General features: G+C 35.1%; 2 protein-coding genes across 4 annotated transcripts in view; one reads left to right on the top strand and one right to left on the bottom strand.

Moving 5' to 3' along the window:
• LOC120635223 (glycerol-3-phosphate acyltransferase 3) overlaps positions 1–11,945 on the bottom strand; it is a 35,479-nt gene extending 23,534 nt beyond the window's left edge. For 2 of the 3 annotated variants that reach the window (XM_039906170.1, XM_039906171.1), the window contains exon 1: positions 11,748–11,943. In XM_039906170.1, the coding sequence (XP_039762104.1) occupies positions 11,748–11,900 (153 nt within the window). In that variant the 5' untranslated portion in view covers positions 11,901–11,943. Of the gene's footprint in view, positions 1–11,747 lie in introns of all 3 variants that reach the window. The other variant, XM_039906169.1, reaches the window with a different exon arrangement.
• Positions 11,946–12,411: 466 nt separating this feature from the next.
• On the top strand, positions 12,412–18,152 carry LOC120635265 (ATP synthase subunit e, mitochondrial). Its single transcript, XM_039906227.1, has 3 exons — positions 12,412–12,563; positions 15,399–15,555; positions 17,901–18,152. Exons 1-3 carry the CDS (start codon positions 12,513–12,515, stop codon positions 17,942–17,944), a joined length of 252 nt encoding a protein of 83 aa, XP_039762161.1. The 5' UTR covers positions 12,412–12,512; the 3' UTR covers positions 17,945–18,152.
• The last annotated feature ends 959 nt before the right edge of the window (positions 18,153–19,111 follow it).

Here is a 19,111-nt window from a genome sequence, read left to right as displayed (position 1 = left end):
ACGCGGAAGCATCGCTCACTCAAGTAGGAGAGAGACAGATGTTGAACGCGAAGGCCGACTGTGCCTATTTTTAATTTTTTTTTAATTTTGGTAATTACAAGGGGACACGAGTTGGGCAACTATAATGTCTTCACGGACTGGGTTTTTACTAAATATATAAATAATTTTTTATCCCCGGGGAAGGACAACATTTTATCTTCTTGCACATAACACTCGTGGTATACCCCTTCTAATCCCTACTAATATTATAAATGTGAATGTAAGTTTATTTGCTGCGCTTTCAAGCAAAAACTACTGAACCGATCATCATGAAACTTTGGAAACATATTCTTGGAGGTAATAGAAGTAATATAGGATACTTTTTATCCCCAAAATTAAGCTCCGTTCCTTTGGGAGAGGGGATGAGTGTTTGACGATTATTTTTGTACTATAGAGGTTATAATATGTGTTTTATTTTGCCCAAACTGTGGTTGGAGATAGAGTACAGAACTCCTCAGCGGACAGCAGTAAACCCCTCATTTAAGGCTCAGCGATACTGAATACTTGAATGCCAATTGAATGCCACATCAAAAAACTAAATCAAACGCAGACGAAGGTGCGGGCTACAGCTAGTAACATATAAAGGGGGAAGGATTTTTCTATTCTATGCCATTTTCCTTCATTATGCACACCCTGGTCAAAAACTCCTTTAAAGCCACTGACTATTATAGACCCCTGATGAAGTACGACAGATTCCCGGATAATAGCAATTAGTGATAGTTCATACCAGCGGCCAGGTTATCGAGAGCAGCGGAACGTTTCCCGGAGTTGCTGAGCTTAGAGGTTAATCTGTGACCTTATCGGAGATAACGTGTTGTCTGCAGTCATCACTTTCGTTGTGTACACGTTGTTTCACGGAATAAGAGTGCTAAGCGTTTCTGATAAAATAAATAAATATAATACGACAATACAAACATCGCCATCTAGCCCAAAAGTAAGCGTAGCTTGTGTTATGGGTACTATGATGACTGATGAATATTTTTATGAATTATATACATAAATATTTAGAATATACATATAAACACCCAGACACTGACAAAATTCATGCTCATCACACAAACATTTTCCAGTTGTGGGAATCGAACCCACGGCCTTGACTCAGAAAGCAGGGTCGCTGCCCACTGCGCCAATCGGCCGTCGTCGATAGTTGAAATTATACTTCTTTTGGCGCGTTAGGGAAAAATGGTGAGAGTAAATTTTAAAATACCGCGCGAACACCGTCACAAAAAACCCGACACCATGAAGTTAGCTATAGCCAACATTTGAGTTTTTCTAAAAAGGTTTGGCAATTGACCTTCAATAATTCAAACAATACCTTTTTTCTATAGTTAGTGTAGTTTTTTCTACAAACGTAGAATAAGGCGAATGATAAATTTTTTTTAAAGATTTTTATCTATAACTTCTTACGCGTGTACATAAGTACACACACGTTTTGATTTTTGGAACGAAGTTCCATACGGCAGGCTTGGAGGGGATAGGGATTTTGCTGCGCGACCGAACTGCAAAAAAATGTGATAGTAAAACCGTAAGATAAAATCCGTGGAAAAAAGTGCGTGGAAAAAAGTGCGTGGAAAAGTGCGTGGAATTAAACCGTTAAAAAAATAATAAATAAATAAATATACTACGACAATACACACATCGCCACCTAGCCCCAAAGTAAGAGTAGCTTGTGTTATGGGTACTAAGATGACTGATGAATATTTTTATGAATTATATATACATAAATACTTAGAAAATACATATAAACACCCAGACACTGAAAAACACTTAATGCTCATCACTCAAACATTTTCCAGTTGTGGGAATCGAACCCACGGCCTTGGACTCAGAAAGCAGGGTCGCTGCCCACTGCGCCAGTCGGCCGTCAATGAGACGTGCGCAGGCGCGAGTCTTTTCTATTTCTATGTAATTTTATGTTGTCAAACAAAAATAAAGAGGCATATTTTGTTATTTTAGTTGATAATTTGAATTACGATGTTTTTTTTTATTTTAAGTAATTTATTATTTCCTAAAATACTGAATTTCCTAAATACTTTCTTGGACTTAAATAAAAACAAATCAGCAAAATTTAAGAGAAAAATCAAGAAAACCTACATAAAATTGAGCACGATTCTTTTTGCAATTTGTGTCGATTCTACATTAGCCGAAGGAACTTCGTTCTAACCTAGTGTCTCACGACACCACATCATTTCATTGTATAGTCATAAAAAGGCCTGTGACAAGGCCTAGAAAATTTAGTTGGCTCAGACAAAGACATTCTTCAAAAGGAACCAGAGTTACCGACATAGCTCTGCTAGTCGCGAAGCTGAAGTGGCAATGGGCGGGGCACATAGCTCGGAGAACCGATCGACGTTCGGGTACCAAGGTGCTGGAATGGCGACCCCGCACTGGTAAGCACAGCGTTGGTCGACCGCCAACGAGGTGGACAGACGACATCAGGAGCGTCGCGGGGAGCCGCTGGACACAAGCGGCACTTGTGTCCAGCGGCTTCGTGGAATTTGGAACTCCTTTCAAAAGACCTATGACCAACGGTGGTTCAACAGGGTGTTTCAACTCGAGACCAACTCTAGCGCATCAACCATTCGAGTTAAAATGACCCTCACTAAACAGTTGCGTATATCACATCACGCTATAACATCACGCTACTACCTTTAGGAGTCGGGCGATGCGACGCGGTGGGTAGAAGAATAAAAGTATTTATGGGCAATTCTCTCTGGTAAAATAAGTAGTATTACGCGGACGAAATCGCGAGGGATCGCTAGGCTATTAATAATTTGAAACGACCAGGATGTACCTCCCGAGTACCAGAGCCTCATAACTCGACTAAAGTGGATAATACGTCGATGTTTATACAAAATAGCTATCTCGAAACTACTGACACAAATTGTCAACATACATTCGCGTTGCGTCGAATATAATTGAGATTATTTCCGGTAAACTTTTCAATAAATCAAATAAGATATAACTTTAAGGCGAATGATTTCAGGACTTTTTTAATCCACTTTTCACACACACACACATTTCTGTGAATATTTGTAAAACATAATTTATTTAATAGAATTGTAGATCATTAAAAGTAGTTGTATATTATTATATTTAAAATACAATAATACACAATCTACTCCCAAGGACACTGTGCAAATCTTTTCTGACGATATTATTTTTTCAATTTAAATTTGAAGCTGAAGAGTTTGTTTGCGATGATCTCAGGAACTACTGGTCCGATTTGACAAAATATTAAAAAAGATGATGAGATACTGAGATCAAACATTCAAAAAATTCAAAATTCATTTATTTCAAGTAATAATATAAGCACTTTTGAAACGTCAAGTCTATCTGTTTGTTGTGACTCTACCACCGGTTCGGAAGGCAGATTTTACCGAGAAGAAGCCGGCAAGAAACTCAGCAGTTGCTCTTTTCCAATATCAACATTTTACATCGTTAAGAAATGCTCCTTTTACGTGATACCGATTATACTTTAACTTACTTAGATCGCGAAATGCATGATTGCAAGAATTAATTATACAATAACAACAACAAGTTTACAGCTAGCTATAAAGGTCGCGCACACGAGAGCTGCGCGGCAACGAAACATTTGTCCGGTGGGAGGCTACGGCAGTGGCCAGTTACAGCCCTGCCGACAAATAAGTGCCGCCAAGCGAATTAGCGTTCCGGTAGAAACCGATTATAGCTTTTCCCCTAACAGGTTAGCCCGCTAGCATCTTAAGGCTGCATCATAATCTGTATTTCACGCAGTGCGAGTCGGACTCGCGCACGAAGGGACATGTCTAATGTCTGGGACTCTGGGAGCCCCAGAAAACCGAAAAAAATATTATTTTTTTCGGTTTTTTTAGTATTTTTTATACTTCTATCATTTATTATTTTTCTTTTTTTTTTAAATTATTAACAATGCTTAAGAATAAATTAAAAAACACTATTCAAAATTTATAATAAAAAAAACACCCTCCGCTGGTCCGTGGTCAGTTGATCCAACAACCAAGCGAAAGCTTCTTGAGATGTTTGTTGGTCGAAGCTTTTCGCGAGAAGACCATTGACTGAAACGACGATCGGAACAACAACGGTCGACTCAACATTCCACATGGCGGTAATCTCGTGAGCAAGGTCCAAGTATTTAGATACTTTTTCCTTTTCAGCTTTCACCAGATTATCGTCATGTGGAATAGTTATGTCAACAATTATTGCACGGCGCACTGATCGATCGACTAGCACTATATCAGGTCTATTAGCTGTAATATACCTGTCAGTGATAATCGTTCGATCCCAGTAGAGCAGTATTTATTGTTAAAGTATTTATTAGTATTTATTGTTAAAGCGGCAACAGAAACAAATCATCTGTGAAGTGTCAACTGTCTCACTTTGTTGGTTCATGAGATGCTTGCGACAGACAGACAGGCAAATTCAAAATTTCTTTATTCATGTAGGCCTATCACAGGCACTTGTGAAGCGTTCATACATATATGTTTAAGGCCGCCAAATTGTATACCTTTTGTTAAATTTTTACCGTTAATTTGTTATGTTTATGTGGTGTACAATTAAAGTGTATTCATTCATTCATTCATTCATTCATTCATTCATGTTTACATAATTGTAAGGGGATGGTTATAACTTCGTTCGCCAACTTAAACCTAAAGCTACGAGGGTTCCGAAGGCGTCCTGGTCTAAGAAGAGCCCACAACAAACTTAGCCGGGTAAACTTATTTTTTGTTATCACCATCTCACAGTAAATTTATATTAAGCTATGAAGCTAGAGCAATTCACACCCAAGCTTTTTTATCGTTCAAGTAATCCTTAATATTATAATAGGATTTTTTTGTAAGCTTACGTTTTATATAAACTTTGAACTTATAGAAAGGACAACTTTACCATTTGGGTGTACAACCCTAAGAAATATGTTTGTACGATTCATAAACTCGTAAAGCTATTAAGTTTTGTGTTAACTTTTGTATTAACACCGATTATCCGCAGTTTCCTGCACCCCTAGTACCTACTAGATTTGATAGCTCGCAATCGAGTCTGTTACGCATACCAAACTCTGTAGCTGACATGGTAAAATGGACCTAATAGCATTCGTATTAGAGTCGCAAATGCTGTGTGTGATTTCTGATTCACAATCGTTCTGTCAAACTCCCGAGCTAAAGAAATTTGAGCTTTAACGTAGTGCGAACAAGATCCATTTTACTCCGATATTGTAATATTTCTTCGACTTGTCGATTGCGAGCGAGCAAATCTTTGTACTAAGGCGCAAATTAGCGTGTCAACAATTGCCAAAAAAGTGTAATGTTTTCAAGGTATTCTTAAATTGACGGATCAAGCATATTGTAAGTAAATAAATATACTACGACAATACACACATCGCCATCTAGCCCCAAAGTAAGCGAAGCTTGTGTTATGGGTACTAAGATGACTGATGAATATTTTTATGAATAATATACATTAATATTTAAAATATACATATAATGATATAAACACCCAGACACTGAAAAACATTCATGCTCATCACACAAACATTTACCAGTAGTGGGAATCGAACCGACAGCCTTGGACTCAGAAAGCAGGGTCGCTGCCCACTGCGCCAATCGTTCGTCAAATACAAACATACTAAACTCTTCGGTAGCAGTGGTTCTCAAAACGTTGCGTACCCGGCACGTATCTCGTAAGGTACGTGCCGGGATTAGAACTCGCCCCCCCGAACGTGAAATCGAAGTCCTAACCACAAGGCTATCACCGCCTCCTCGCGATCTCGGAGTTAAGTCAGTTTCGTAACAAAGGATATTTTATTGTTTTGAAGCGAAGTTAAAACAAAGGAAGGTGAACAGAGTAAATTCAAATAAAAGCTTATTTGAATTGATATGTGCATGCAATGACCACAGACATAAATTTTATCTACGTCGCGTCGTCGCAGTGATATTTCAAATCCCTGGCTAATAATACACAGATATACGCAATTTGATACGTCGTCAGAGAAAGAACTGAATTTAAGACATTCCATTCTTTCCCCAAGTGTATTAAATGTGTACAAACACATCATCTAATACAGCGAGGTCACTATACATTTGATGAATTTCTTAATGACAAGGTAGATTGGAAACAGCCAGCTTTGCACTTATCTCCCGCAAGATAGAAAATAAATATACTACGACAATACACACATCGCCATCTAGCCCCAAAATATGATGAATATTATTATGCACAATATACATATATATTTAATTTACTATATTATTTTTAAGTAATATAATTTAATATATGAATTGGTAGTTACAAATATTTTTTATATATCTATATATATATAAGTTCTGCACCGATCGAGCTGAAATTTTAGCATGATATATAATACGCATCAAGAATTGTTTCTATTTATTTTTCTCAACCATTCAATCACACAGCGAAGCGTGGCAGGGTACAGCTAATATTATATATATGTTTTAAAGTATTGATATATTTATTTTATGGGTATATCTATATGTGCACCATCAAACTATTTTCTGTGTTTGTTTTCTTCGCCATTGGTTGCCTGGAAGAAATCGCTATAAAGCGATAAGGCCGCCAAATTGTATACGTTGTTTTGTTATACTTTTCTTTTTTTATGTAATTTCTGTGGTGTGCAATATAACTATATTCATTCATTCATTAATTCATAAATACTTTTAATATGTACAAATAAACACCCAGACTTAGTGTCTGTTTGTGAAAAAAAAATATTTGTAATAAACATTCATGTTCATCTCACAAACATTTTCCAGTTGTGGGAATCGAACCCACGGCCTTCACCCAGATTATATTATCTCTTCTTACTGAAATTACGAAAAACTACACTGTATTACGCAGCTAAGAATGAATGGTGTGTTTTTTTTTAACCACAAAAAGTAAAGTAAACAGAGCGACATTAAACGCACACCTAATCGGTTTCTAAGCGGCACGTCTTGTCAGTTGTTTGGTAACTAGCCGAGACCGCAGCCATCGTCAAAACAAGACCAGGAAAATTCGGAAATTATAAATTCCCAAATTTTCGCTGCCCGGTATTGTAGCTGGGACTTACTTATAAGACACACAGTGCTCACCACTACGCCAGGAGGTCGTGAAAGTGCCTTAAACATCCAATACAAGTTGTAAACTGGGTTACGCCGAGCTGTTACTGACAAAAGGGTTGGTTACGTGTGAACGGACAGACGGGTTAGTTCATTTCCGTTTTCGATCATGGAGTTTGATACTTTAGAAAACATTTTTTTTTTCACTACAAGTTGACCTAGACTGTAATCTGATCGTGAGAGAGTCTAAGATGGTAGCCGGCTAACCTTTCGAGTGTATGGCAGTTATTAAGTGTAATACATATTTCATACAAAATTGTAGTTCGAAATAAATTTAGTTCAAGTAGGCTTACTATATAAGCACTTATGAAACATCAAGTATGTCTGTTTGTAGTGACTCTACCAACGCGCCGGCTCGGGAGGCAGATTCCACCGAGAAGCCGGCAAGAATTTTTATATGATGAAAATGAAGCTTAATTTGCTATAGGTACTCTGCGAAAAGTAGGAGAATCTGTCTGGTGTAATTTCAAAGTCAAAAATATCTTTATTCAAGTAGGCCCATAGGTGGCACTTTTGATACGTACATAAGAATTACACGGTAGTGATAGATGATGAATATGGTTATCACGGTAGTGATAACCATATTCGTATACTTAAAACTAAAGCTACGAGGGTTCCAAACGCGTCCTGGTCTAAGAAGAAGCCCACAACAAACTTAGCCGGGTGTTTCTTTTGTTATGACCATCTCACAATGTCATTTAAAATTTTTAGAAGAGCAACCTGGTTAGAGCAATAATTTACACCCAAGCTTTTTATCGATTACGTAGTCCTTTATACTATAATAGGACTTTTCTATAAGCTTACGTTTAAAACAAACTTTGAACCTTTTAAGACATCTCCAAGATGTCAATTGTTAGTTTATAATTCCTACAATCTTTATACTCCACACCAAACAGATCTTCGACAATGTACCATCTACGCACGTTTTGTTCCGAAACCGGAGCATCCTCAGTAGATGTTGACTTTACAGTGAATTATTTTTAAGTAACAATTATTCACTACCTTCCTTTTACAGATTCTCCTACTTTTCGCGGAGTAGGTATAGCAAATTAAGCTTCATTTTTATAATATATCAGGGTCCGCAAAGTAATACCTGCTTCCATCTAGTATTAACATTTTACATTTCAACATTAATGTTTCATTCTTGTGAGAGATGAAAGCGGAGCCGGATGCTTCCAAGTAACCTTATTATTAAGAAAGTCATCGATTGTATAGTAACCTCGCTGTAATATTTTATTTTAACATATTCTTTAAACTTAAGCATTTAAATAGGCCCCTAGATGGCACTTTTTATACACGTTACATAAAAAATGGTACTGAGATGATGGCGATAACTACGTTCGCAAACTTAAAACTAAAGCTTCGAGGCTATCAAACGCGCCACTATAAGAAGATGGCCCCGCAAGAAACTTGCCGGGGGTTCTATTTGTTATCACCATCTAACATTGTCATTTAAAATGCTATCTGGCTAGATAAATTATTCCAACGCAAGCTTTTTTTATCATATACTAGCTGTCCCGGCGAACTTCGTACCGCGGATCTTATTTTTTTTGATGAATGCTATATTTCAATACTCATTATCCTATTCCGGTCTAAGAGAAATCCAAAAAATCGAATATCATAAAAATTGGTCGAGTCGTTCTTGAGTTATAAATGGTGTAACTAACACAAATTTCTTTTATATATATAGATATATAGATTTAATTCATATGTCCTATATTCATCAAACCAACCCGTAGTATAAACCTAAATCGGTTTATACACGGTATCGTACCGGAACGCTGAGTCGCTTGGCGGCACGTCTTGGTCGGTAAGGTGGTAACTAGCCACGACCGAAGCCTCCCACCAGACCAGACCACATACGCAAACTCTTAAGTCAACCTATAGAGATCTCATTCCCACTTATGGGACAACTGAGCCAGAGAGGTTATCAAAAAAAATTGCTTCCAACAGTCATATAGCGACAGCCGATTGGCGCAGTTTGCAGCGACCCTGCTTTCTGAGTCCGAGGCCGTGGGTTCGATTCCCGCTACTGGAAAATGTTTGTGTGATGAGCATGAATGTTTTTCAGTGTCTGGGTGTTTGCTGTATACTTTAAGTATTTATGTATATTATTTATAAAAGATATTCATCAGTCATTTTAGTACCCATAACACAAGCTACGCTTAAATTGGGACTAGATGGCGATGTGTGTATTGTCGTAGTTCATTTTTTATTTATTATTTATTTCATATCTATATCAAGAACTAAATCAACAACATCCTATATCAAGAATTAATTTTAGACCGGGGTATTATTTTCAACTGATAATAAAATAACTCTTGTAATCACAAGAGATAAATTAAATGATAAAACAAGTTTGTTGTTGCTTACCTATTTTTACAGGTGTCACATAATGTAACACTTAACACACTAAAAATAAATGAATCATCTTTTATGTTTTATCGGACTAAAAAAAGGAAAAGTTTCTCGATTAGTCCGTATCTTTTTGGGTATAACTGAATAAGACATTTTGATCGAAGACATACAAATACTAATAACTAACTGATTATACATTTAGAAATTTGGAAAATGTTGCATTTTATTTTTCTTAAAGCTGAAAAATTTATTATTAGTTTCTTTACTGTAATCTTTTATGTTCAGAGAAGCTATGGACAGAAAGTCCTGGCTACTCAGTACTCATGGAGGAGGCTTTTACCTAATAAATATTTGTTACAATTATTGTACAAATATTGAATCAAGCATGGTGTTAAGTAAAATTACTACTGTTTATTGTATTTAGAATCCAATTAAAATTGTATGTCCATTGTAAGGAACAATAAAGCTATTTTTATTTTATCATTTATTGAATTAAATTTTTTTTGTAACAATTTTTTTTTTTTAATTTATAAGAAAAAAAAACACCCTTCGCTTGCGGGGCTTTTGAATGCCCAAGCAACCGGCGGTCAGAGCTCCAGAGTGAGGAACCTCCTCACAATACGCGCCATTCCATGGACTACTGCCTTCTGTATCCGAACCTTGATCCAACAACCAAGTGAAAGCTTCTTAAGATTTTGGTCGAAGATTTTCGCAAGAAGACCATTGACTGAAACGACGATCGGAACAACAACTGTCGACTCAACATTCCACATGGCGGTAATTTCGTGAGCAAGGTGCAAGTATTTAGATCCTTTTTCCTTTTCAGCTTTCACCAGATTTTCGTCATGTGGTCAACAATTATTGCATGGTGCACTGATCAATCGACTAGCACTATGTCTGGTCTATTAGCTGTAATATACCTGTCAGTTATAATCGTAATATGAGTAAAGGAGTTCAATGATTAACTATAAACATTTTTTTGACAGCAATATACAGTATTATTCAGTAGAAGAAGCCAAAACTACTGAAAAAGGCTTTGATTCATTTATTGACTATACAGAATTGTGCACTGACTTTTAGCACATTAAATGAATGAAAATTCAATGGACCATTTGCCGCAGTATGTCATACTTAGAAGCTATCTTGGACAGACTAATAGCTTATTGTTTTTAAATAATAAATAGATGGTAAGTTGCAGCTTAGAAAAGAGAGAAAAAATGAAGATTATCACTACTTCTTCTTCTTTGAGTTAATGGCCTTTTGTCAAGCCTGCACAGCACAATTATTGGATTATAAAATAAAACGTTCACATGGTATTAACAACATCTACAGTTAGAAAGATTACAGTCAATCTCTGAATGATAATACTGCAAGCTATAGACAAATTGTGGTTGATAAGACAACAGAGATACTGTATCATTTGATGTCTGACATTAAAAAAAATTATAAAAAGTCAGGAAAGTTAAAGTTATCACATCATAACGTCACATATAATATATTGCAACATAATTAAAACAAATAATTTCCAAGATATTTTATCGGTTATGTTATCTTTTTTGATATATCAGGATTTATTGAATAAGCTTATGTTAAAAAAAACCTTGAGCTTATTGAATAAAATACCCATAATTTGAAAACATTATAAGTTTAGATAATTAATACTGTATAATAAAATAAAGAATGACTTCTATAAACTACTTATAACATAACTGACAATATGTTACATTTTTTTATTCAATATGACTAGGACTAAATGAATGATAACACTTTAGGTATTTTATAATTGAATAGTAAATTAATTGTAATAAGCAGATGTAAACTGACAATATTTTTGTGGATATAGACGTATAGTTTGCCGGCTTAGCCGTTAATCGACCCCTGTATAGGTTATACCACCATTGTGTTTCTAATTATCATGTTTTTAACGCATGTGATGTCATACAAACGTGCATTAGATGTTCAAATATTGTACGTAATTTATTGTGCGTAAATTTCGATGTATCAATATTGATAGACGCTCGCTTACAAAAAAGCCTTGGTTTAAAGTATTATGATGACCGATGAACTACGACGATTCGAAGATGTGTGTAAACAGTGAACTATTATTGGTAATATTTAATTATTCGCCCATAGCCTAACAGCCGATTAAAAACAAAACTATTAAAGTTGTTTTACTAGTCATATGCATTTAAAAATGCGGGTTTAGAGAGCCGCAATTATAAAAATATAATAAATACATACCTCGAAAAGTTTCAGCAAAATATTAACATACAGTCTCCGAACTCCCAATGACTTGCCGATGGAAGCGAGAAATATCACACACAGGATTAGAAGTAGGAACGGCGTGTATAATATCGAAACGGCCACGGACACAAACGACACCATTAGCGCCATATTTGCGACTGATTGATTGAAAAATCGCGAAATTATCAATCAAATTGATGAATGACTCGAATGAAAATGGCTGAGTGACGTCATGATTCTTGACGTTTTCATTCAAGCTGTCACATAGCTGTCAATTCAATCGTTGGTTTAAGTGTTGCCATACATAAAAATTAAGAAAATCCTTAACAATTCATTTTACGCATACTGTTTATGAAAAGATTAAAATACGGTGATTTTTTTAAATTAAAAAATTATGTTGATTATTTGATAATAAATTGAAAATAATTTCAGACTATATTAAAAAACATGATTTTTAAGTTTTGATAGATTGGTATTGTTTAAATAATTTTTTTAATGACATAATAATCATTTACGTGTAGTTTTGTTCATATTATAATTAATAATTAACCTTAATGTACCTATTAAGTTATAATTAATAAAAATAGAGTTTATTAATTATTTTAGTTTTTTTGAACATTTTACATTACGGTGGTCAGAATATAAAAAATGTGTATTTTTTATACTGGTAGCATTATAATATAACCTCTGTGCTACGGAATTATTTAAGGGTTTTGTGAAAAATCCTATTTGGATTTAAAGTATCCCTGAAAATTAATCAACATGTCTAATCTTCCATACGGTCCTCCTGTAAAAATCTCTCCTTTGATTAAGGTAAGTTTTGTTTGTTTTATTTTACCAACTATGAATTATTATGTAACAGTATTTTAGAACGAATGTTCCTTTTTCAAATATCTCGATTTCATTCTTATAATTTCACTGCTATAGATATATTCACACTTTCGATCGCCGGTAATTTAAAGATATTTTTACCCGATTGCCTAAGAACGATAAGGTGTTTTTGGTTGTATGTCTGTATCCTCTATTTGATATCTACACCACGCGAAATATATGTAATGTTTTTTTTCCCGCAAAACACATCTGTAACTAGTGTGGAATATTTTTATTAAAAATTTTAATTGATTATAAAGTAATATGAAATGCTTTAATTAATATATCTGTTTATAAGTTGACCCCACCATGGCTGTTATGGGCAGGAGATAATTATGTCCCTGTGGAACGGATACAAATTTATCTGCTCCTACAGCTGTATCAACTCTCAGAGCATAGAAATTAATAATAAGACAGCCGATTGGCGCAGTGGGCAGCAACGCTGCTTTCCAAGTCCCAGGCTGTGGGTTCGATTCCCACAACTGGAAAATGTTTGAATGTTTGAAACATGAATGTTTTTTAGTTTCTGGGTGTTTATCATCAGTCATCTTAGTATAAAACATGCAATGCTTACTTTGGGGCTAGATGGTGATGTGTGTATTGTCATAGTATATTTATACTATGCGAATAATATATGAGCAATAATAAATGGGGATAAACTTCTCCTATTCCATGTTCCCATGCTTTAGAAGGTGGTGCTTTGTAAGTTTTATCCCATCAGGGGATATCATTTTTATCGCCTGCCTGTACTAGCTCTTCAAACAGACTACTGTAACATAGATAGGTACTCCCAAAGTCAACATATTGCACTGAGTTTAAAAATTATAATATCATAATTTTTAAAGTTAGCGCAATAAGTTGATTTTGAGAGCTGATTGCACATGCACATGGCAATATTCCAAAAATAAAAGAATAAAGATTATAAATCTGTTTTTTGTTTGTGTTGCATTTGGTTAAGGATAAACATTTAAAAAATATTAAATATAGAGTAGTTACTTTTTTGTCTAAGAAAGTGAATTAAGTGGGTATGTTGAAATATTGTAAGACAAAGTCAGTTTAACTCGAGCTACATATCTATTACATATTGTTATAAAAATAAAATAGAATCATTTTATTTCTGGTTGGGGGGACCCATATGCAAAATTGAGAGATTAACATAAAATAACTATATAAGACACTCAAATTTAAAAAATAAATAAAAAAAAAACAATAATTAATTAAAAAATCTAAAATTAATATCAGAATAAATTAAATTACAATAAAAATTCAACTATTTTATATTATTTCATGTTTAAAATCTGGTGCACTTTTAGCCAATGTTTAAAAAATACGTTGTCGGAGCCGGAGCTTTTTATTAGAATTTTCGATGGTTTCCCCCAAACTCGCAATTCTTTTACGAAGCACAGCCGGGGACTCCGGATTCAGCAAACATGCCCCACGCAAAAAGGCGAGGTATTACACCTCGCCTTTTTTAACAAAACGCGGAGCGCGTCGTTGTACTTGACTCTGAGTCACAATCACAAAAGTTGTTATTACAAACTCCTGAGTTTTATTTGTGTTTTTAAAGATATCACTTTGGTTGAAAGGCTTCTGGATTTTTTTTATTTTTATCTCATAGTAGCGCCATCAAAAAGTTTACCAGAGAGAGAATAATTTAAACCTAAGTGCAAAATACTGACTATATTCTTTACTAGCTTTTGCTCGCGACTTCGTCTGCGTTTGATTTTGTTTTTTCATGTGGCATTCAATTTAGTTGTAGTTCTAAAAAAAATTAAAGTTATTTAGTAAATAAGCTTAAATGAGGGGTTTGCTGCTGTCCGCTGAGGATTTCTGTTTCCAACGACATTCATCAGATGTCACAAAGTTTGGCCAAAATTAAACACATATTATAACCCGTATAGTACAAAAATAATTATTTAAATTTGTTATATGTCAGAGTTATGGTGTAAAATCGACAAACACTTTCGTCCCCTCTCCCAAAGGAACCGAGCTTAATGTCGAGATAAAAAGTATCCTATATATATATTACTTCTAACACTTCCAAGAATATGTGTACAAAGTTTCATGAGGATCGGTTGAGTAGTTTTCACGTGGAAGCGTAACAAACAAACTTACATTGACATTTATAACATTATCAAGAACAATAAGATCCATGGGCATCTGAGGCTGAGGAACGTAAAAGAAAAACTGCAACAGTGTAGTAGTAAATACCAAATACCACGTAGGCACCATGCCAACCAGCGGGCAGTTTTTTTTTTTTTTGTTTTTTTTTATAAATAAATAAATATACTACGACAATACACACATCGCCATCTAGCCCCAAAGTAAGAGTAGCTTGTGTTATGGGTACTAAGATAGCTTTTGAATATTTTTATAAATATAATACATAAATACTTATAATACATATAAACACCCAGACACTAAAAAACATTCATGCTCATCACACAAACATTTTCCAGTTGTGGGAATACAACCGACGGCCTCAGAAAGCAGGGTAACAAACTGCGCAAACTGCGCCAATCGGCCGTCAAAAGTTCAACTCACCGTACCAGATTGTCTCAGCCGGCTAAAGAGAAATAAAATTCTAGACCTATATAAATGCTAAACCAGTCTTTCCTCAATATGACATTTTCCAATGGGAAATTTTCATAAAATAATTCAAATATCTATGAACACATCTGCTCAATAGTCAAAGACTGATCGCAGGATAACAATAGTAAAAAATAATAATATATATACATATATGTATGTTCATTAAGTACATTATATCATTTCCAGTTTGGTCGCTGGTCATTCCTGACAGCGGGCATCCTGTACGGAGCCTTCCACCAGAACCGCCTCTCCAAGAAGGAGACCAAGCTGCGTGAGATTGAGGCGAAGGAGAAGGTCATCAGGGACGAGAAGCTGAGGAAAGAGAAGGAGATTGCTGCTGCTGGTACGATACATTACACCAACTTGTAACTTGATATTGGTTGCTTAGGGTGTAAAGGAAGGCCAAATGAACCCACTGACACATCTTTTTAGTAAGGATGATATTAAAACATCATTGTTAAGGTAATTTAACAATACAATTTACCCCAACAATGATATGCAGAATAAAATAAAGGAAGAAGCGGTGATAGTGCAGTGGTTAAAAGCTCGACTTCACTTCTGACTGGCAAGTTCGAATCCCAGCACGCACCTCTAACTTTTCTAAGTTATGTGCGTTGCAAGTAACTAAAAATCACTTGCTTCAACAGTGAAGGAAACTTGCATGCCTGAGAGTTTTAAATAATGTTCTCAATGGTGTGTGGAGACCCGTGCAAAATTCCATATGCAATTATATCAAGTAGGCCTAATATAAGCACTTTTGAAACGTCAAGTCTGTCTGTGTGTAGTGACTCTACCACCGGTTCGGAAGGCAGATTCTACCGAGTCGAAGCCGCAAGAAACTCAGCAGCTGCTCTTTTCCACAATCAACAATTTACATTTAACATTTTAACATTCATTTTTTATCTTGTGAGAGATGAAAGCGGAGTCGGATGCTTCCAAGCAACCTTGTCTTTAAGAAATTCATCAATTGTATAGTAACCTCGCTGTAATAAATGTGTTTTTAACATATTCTGTAAACTTATGCATTGGTAGGTCCAAAGTCACCTAAGAAATAATATTATAAAAGCGTATACTCAATCCCACAAATGACTTCTGCACCTTTCGCAGACGATATGCAGATGTCACTAATTTATGACCATTTCTTGTAAGTCGACTGTTTATATCCACTTTTTGTTTATAAAGACTAATATGTTGTCTTACAAATACTATATTATTATAAATATATTGTGAAGCTACAGTAAGTATGCAAATGTTGATATGATGAAATACAAGGAATGAGTTGGGATTCTATATACATCTGTACATGTCATTAAAATAAGAAGTAGTTAGTACTATATAGTTCGGAGGAGGGATGGACGTTGGGGTCCCAAGGTGCTGGAATGGCAGCACCGCACTGGTAAACGTAGCGTTGGTCGACCCCCGACGAGGTGGCCGGACGACACTAGCGCATTGCAGGTAGCCGCTGGATCCAAGCGGCATAAAACCGTGGAATTTGGAACTCCCTACAAAAGACCTATGTCCAGCAGTGGACGTCTATTGGTTGATATGATGATGAGTAGTTCTAGAGCTTCTTGTGACGGTTGAGAGTTTGTTCGGGGAGGTACTAACGTCATGCTTGAAGTTAAAATAATGACGGTGCATAGTCAGTACATATATGAAAATTTAATTTATGTCCATAAAAATATAACAAAATTTTAAAAAGAAAATGGACTGTAACAATATTAATATTAGGAGCAAAAATAAACTCGTTGTGCAGTTTACTGGGCTACATAAAATTGCAATTTCAATTGTATATTATTTTATAACAAATTACCGAATGAAATCTTTGAGATGTCTCTCAATAAGTTCAAAGTTTATATAAAACGTAAGCTTACAGAAAAATCCTATTATAATATTAGGGATTACTTAAACGATAAAAAAGCTTGGGTGTGAATTGCTCTAGCTTCATAGCTACATACATTTACTGTGAGATGGTGATAACAAAAAAAAAATTACCCGGCTAAGTTTGTTGTGGGCTCTTCTTAGACCAGGGCGCGTTTGGAATCCATGTAGCTTTAGGTTTAAGTTGGCGAACGAAGTTATCACCATCCCGTTAATTACAATTAAACATGTATGTATGAACGCTTCATAAGTGCCTGTGATGATAGGCCTACATGAATAAAGAAATTATTTTGAATCTTGTTTCTGCCTAACTCTAAGACCTAAGTCTCGGGTTGATAAACACAGGATGGTACGTTGCAGTACGTATTCCTTGCATGCCCTGCGAAGATTTGCTCTGTTATATCTCTCTGTATCTGTATAGCAGATTGCTTTCCCCATAACATCAGGTAATCCATCCATAAACTTGACCCGTCAATTATTACAATTATAAGAAAAACTAGTTATTAAGAATTCCTAGCCAAAATTCAAATAAATTATGAAGCACTATTCCACATAATCTTTAGGGAAATCATATATTATATATATAATTTTTTAAGTGTTTCTTTTTTGTTTCAACTTTAATTTTATCTTTACTTTCTGTTTATTTTTATTCCAATTTGTGTACACATACTTTGGGTTGTTGCTTAGAACAAAACTTGTTATTACTTATATTTAGATCTACTTTTAGTTATTACCTGTTTTGTGTACCTAATAACAATAAACAAATTAAAAAATAATATATTAAATGCAAGTCTTTATTTATTCCAGCTGAAATAAAAGCCCTCGAAGAAATGGTTTCCAGCAAGAAATAGAAAGCAGGAAGTTTGAAGTTTAGTTTGTAAGCTAATAGTTGCTACCATCGATATAATGTCGCCATTCTAATGTCAGTGTTGCCATATTATTGGCTGTATGTTAAAAAATCTTGTGCATAAAATGGAACAGATTAAAATAAAATGGCAACGATTCCATCTTTATAAATAATGTTGTATTTATGAAATATAGGCGTAATAAAATCTGTGGTTTTTTTTAACTTTCCTGCTTCAGCTGCAACACATTAATCTTTCACCCTTTAATCTACCAATGCTGATATAAAAGCTGTCAAAAATCACTATAGTTTCCATTAAAGACGGCTTGTTATATCATTTAAGGCCGACTGGCGCAGTGGGCAGCGATCCAGCTTTCCCAGAGTCCAAGGCTGTGGGTTCGGTTCCCACAACTGGAAAAAGTTTGTGTGTGTACATGATTGTTTTTCAGTGTGTTTATCTGTATGTTACAAGTATTTATGTGTAGTATATTCATAAAAATTCAGTCGTCTTAGTACCCATAACACAAGCTACGCTTCGTAGTACTTATTTATGATAATATATTAGTTTATTATTTTTTTTAATATTTATTATACAATTTATTATTTTTGTGTAATCTAGTTCAAGTATTCGTATTTTTTTTTATCATGCAAATCCTGCAGTCTGTTATCCTCTTGTTTTCCTTATCTTAAGTTTGCCTAGCAGAGATCGCTAATAAGCGATAAGGCCGCCTTTTATATAATGCTTCTGTCGGTGGTTTAATTTTTAATTCTTTTGTTTTGTTTTGTGTGCAAATAAAGAGTATAAATAAAAAAGAGAGTTAACAGCTCAGTTCAGCTCAGCCCACCACACCGTTACAATGCAAGTTAGCGGGTTTTTACAATAATATTCACCAGTTTAACCCTTGCTTAACCAATCTTATAACACTAGTCCAAAGTCCTAACTTTGTCCGCTTACAACTAGTCATTGTTTGCGAAACCTATGCTATAGGATACCAGACCCACCGCGCCGCATCGCCCGCCCTTGCTATGATATAGGTCCGCTTAGAGTTCTTTCAGATTGTTTTTCTTTTTGATCAGCTCCTGGCGTAGAGTGATGTTTAATGCTGGCTCGCAATCGAGGAGTCGATTCCGAGTATGGGAATACTTCAACCACAGAGTAAAATGAATCTTATTT

Source organism: Pararge aegeria, chromosome 26, assembly GCF_905163445.1.
Source record: "Pararge aegeria chromosome 26, ilParAegt1.1, whole genome shotgun sequence".
NCBI lineage: Eukaryota > Metazoa > Arthropoda > Insecta > Lepidoptera > Nymphalidae > Pararge > Pararge aegeria.
The sequence above is the reverse complement of the archived record's forward strand: the minus strand, read 5'-3'. Positions and strand labels throughout refer to the sequence as shown.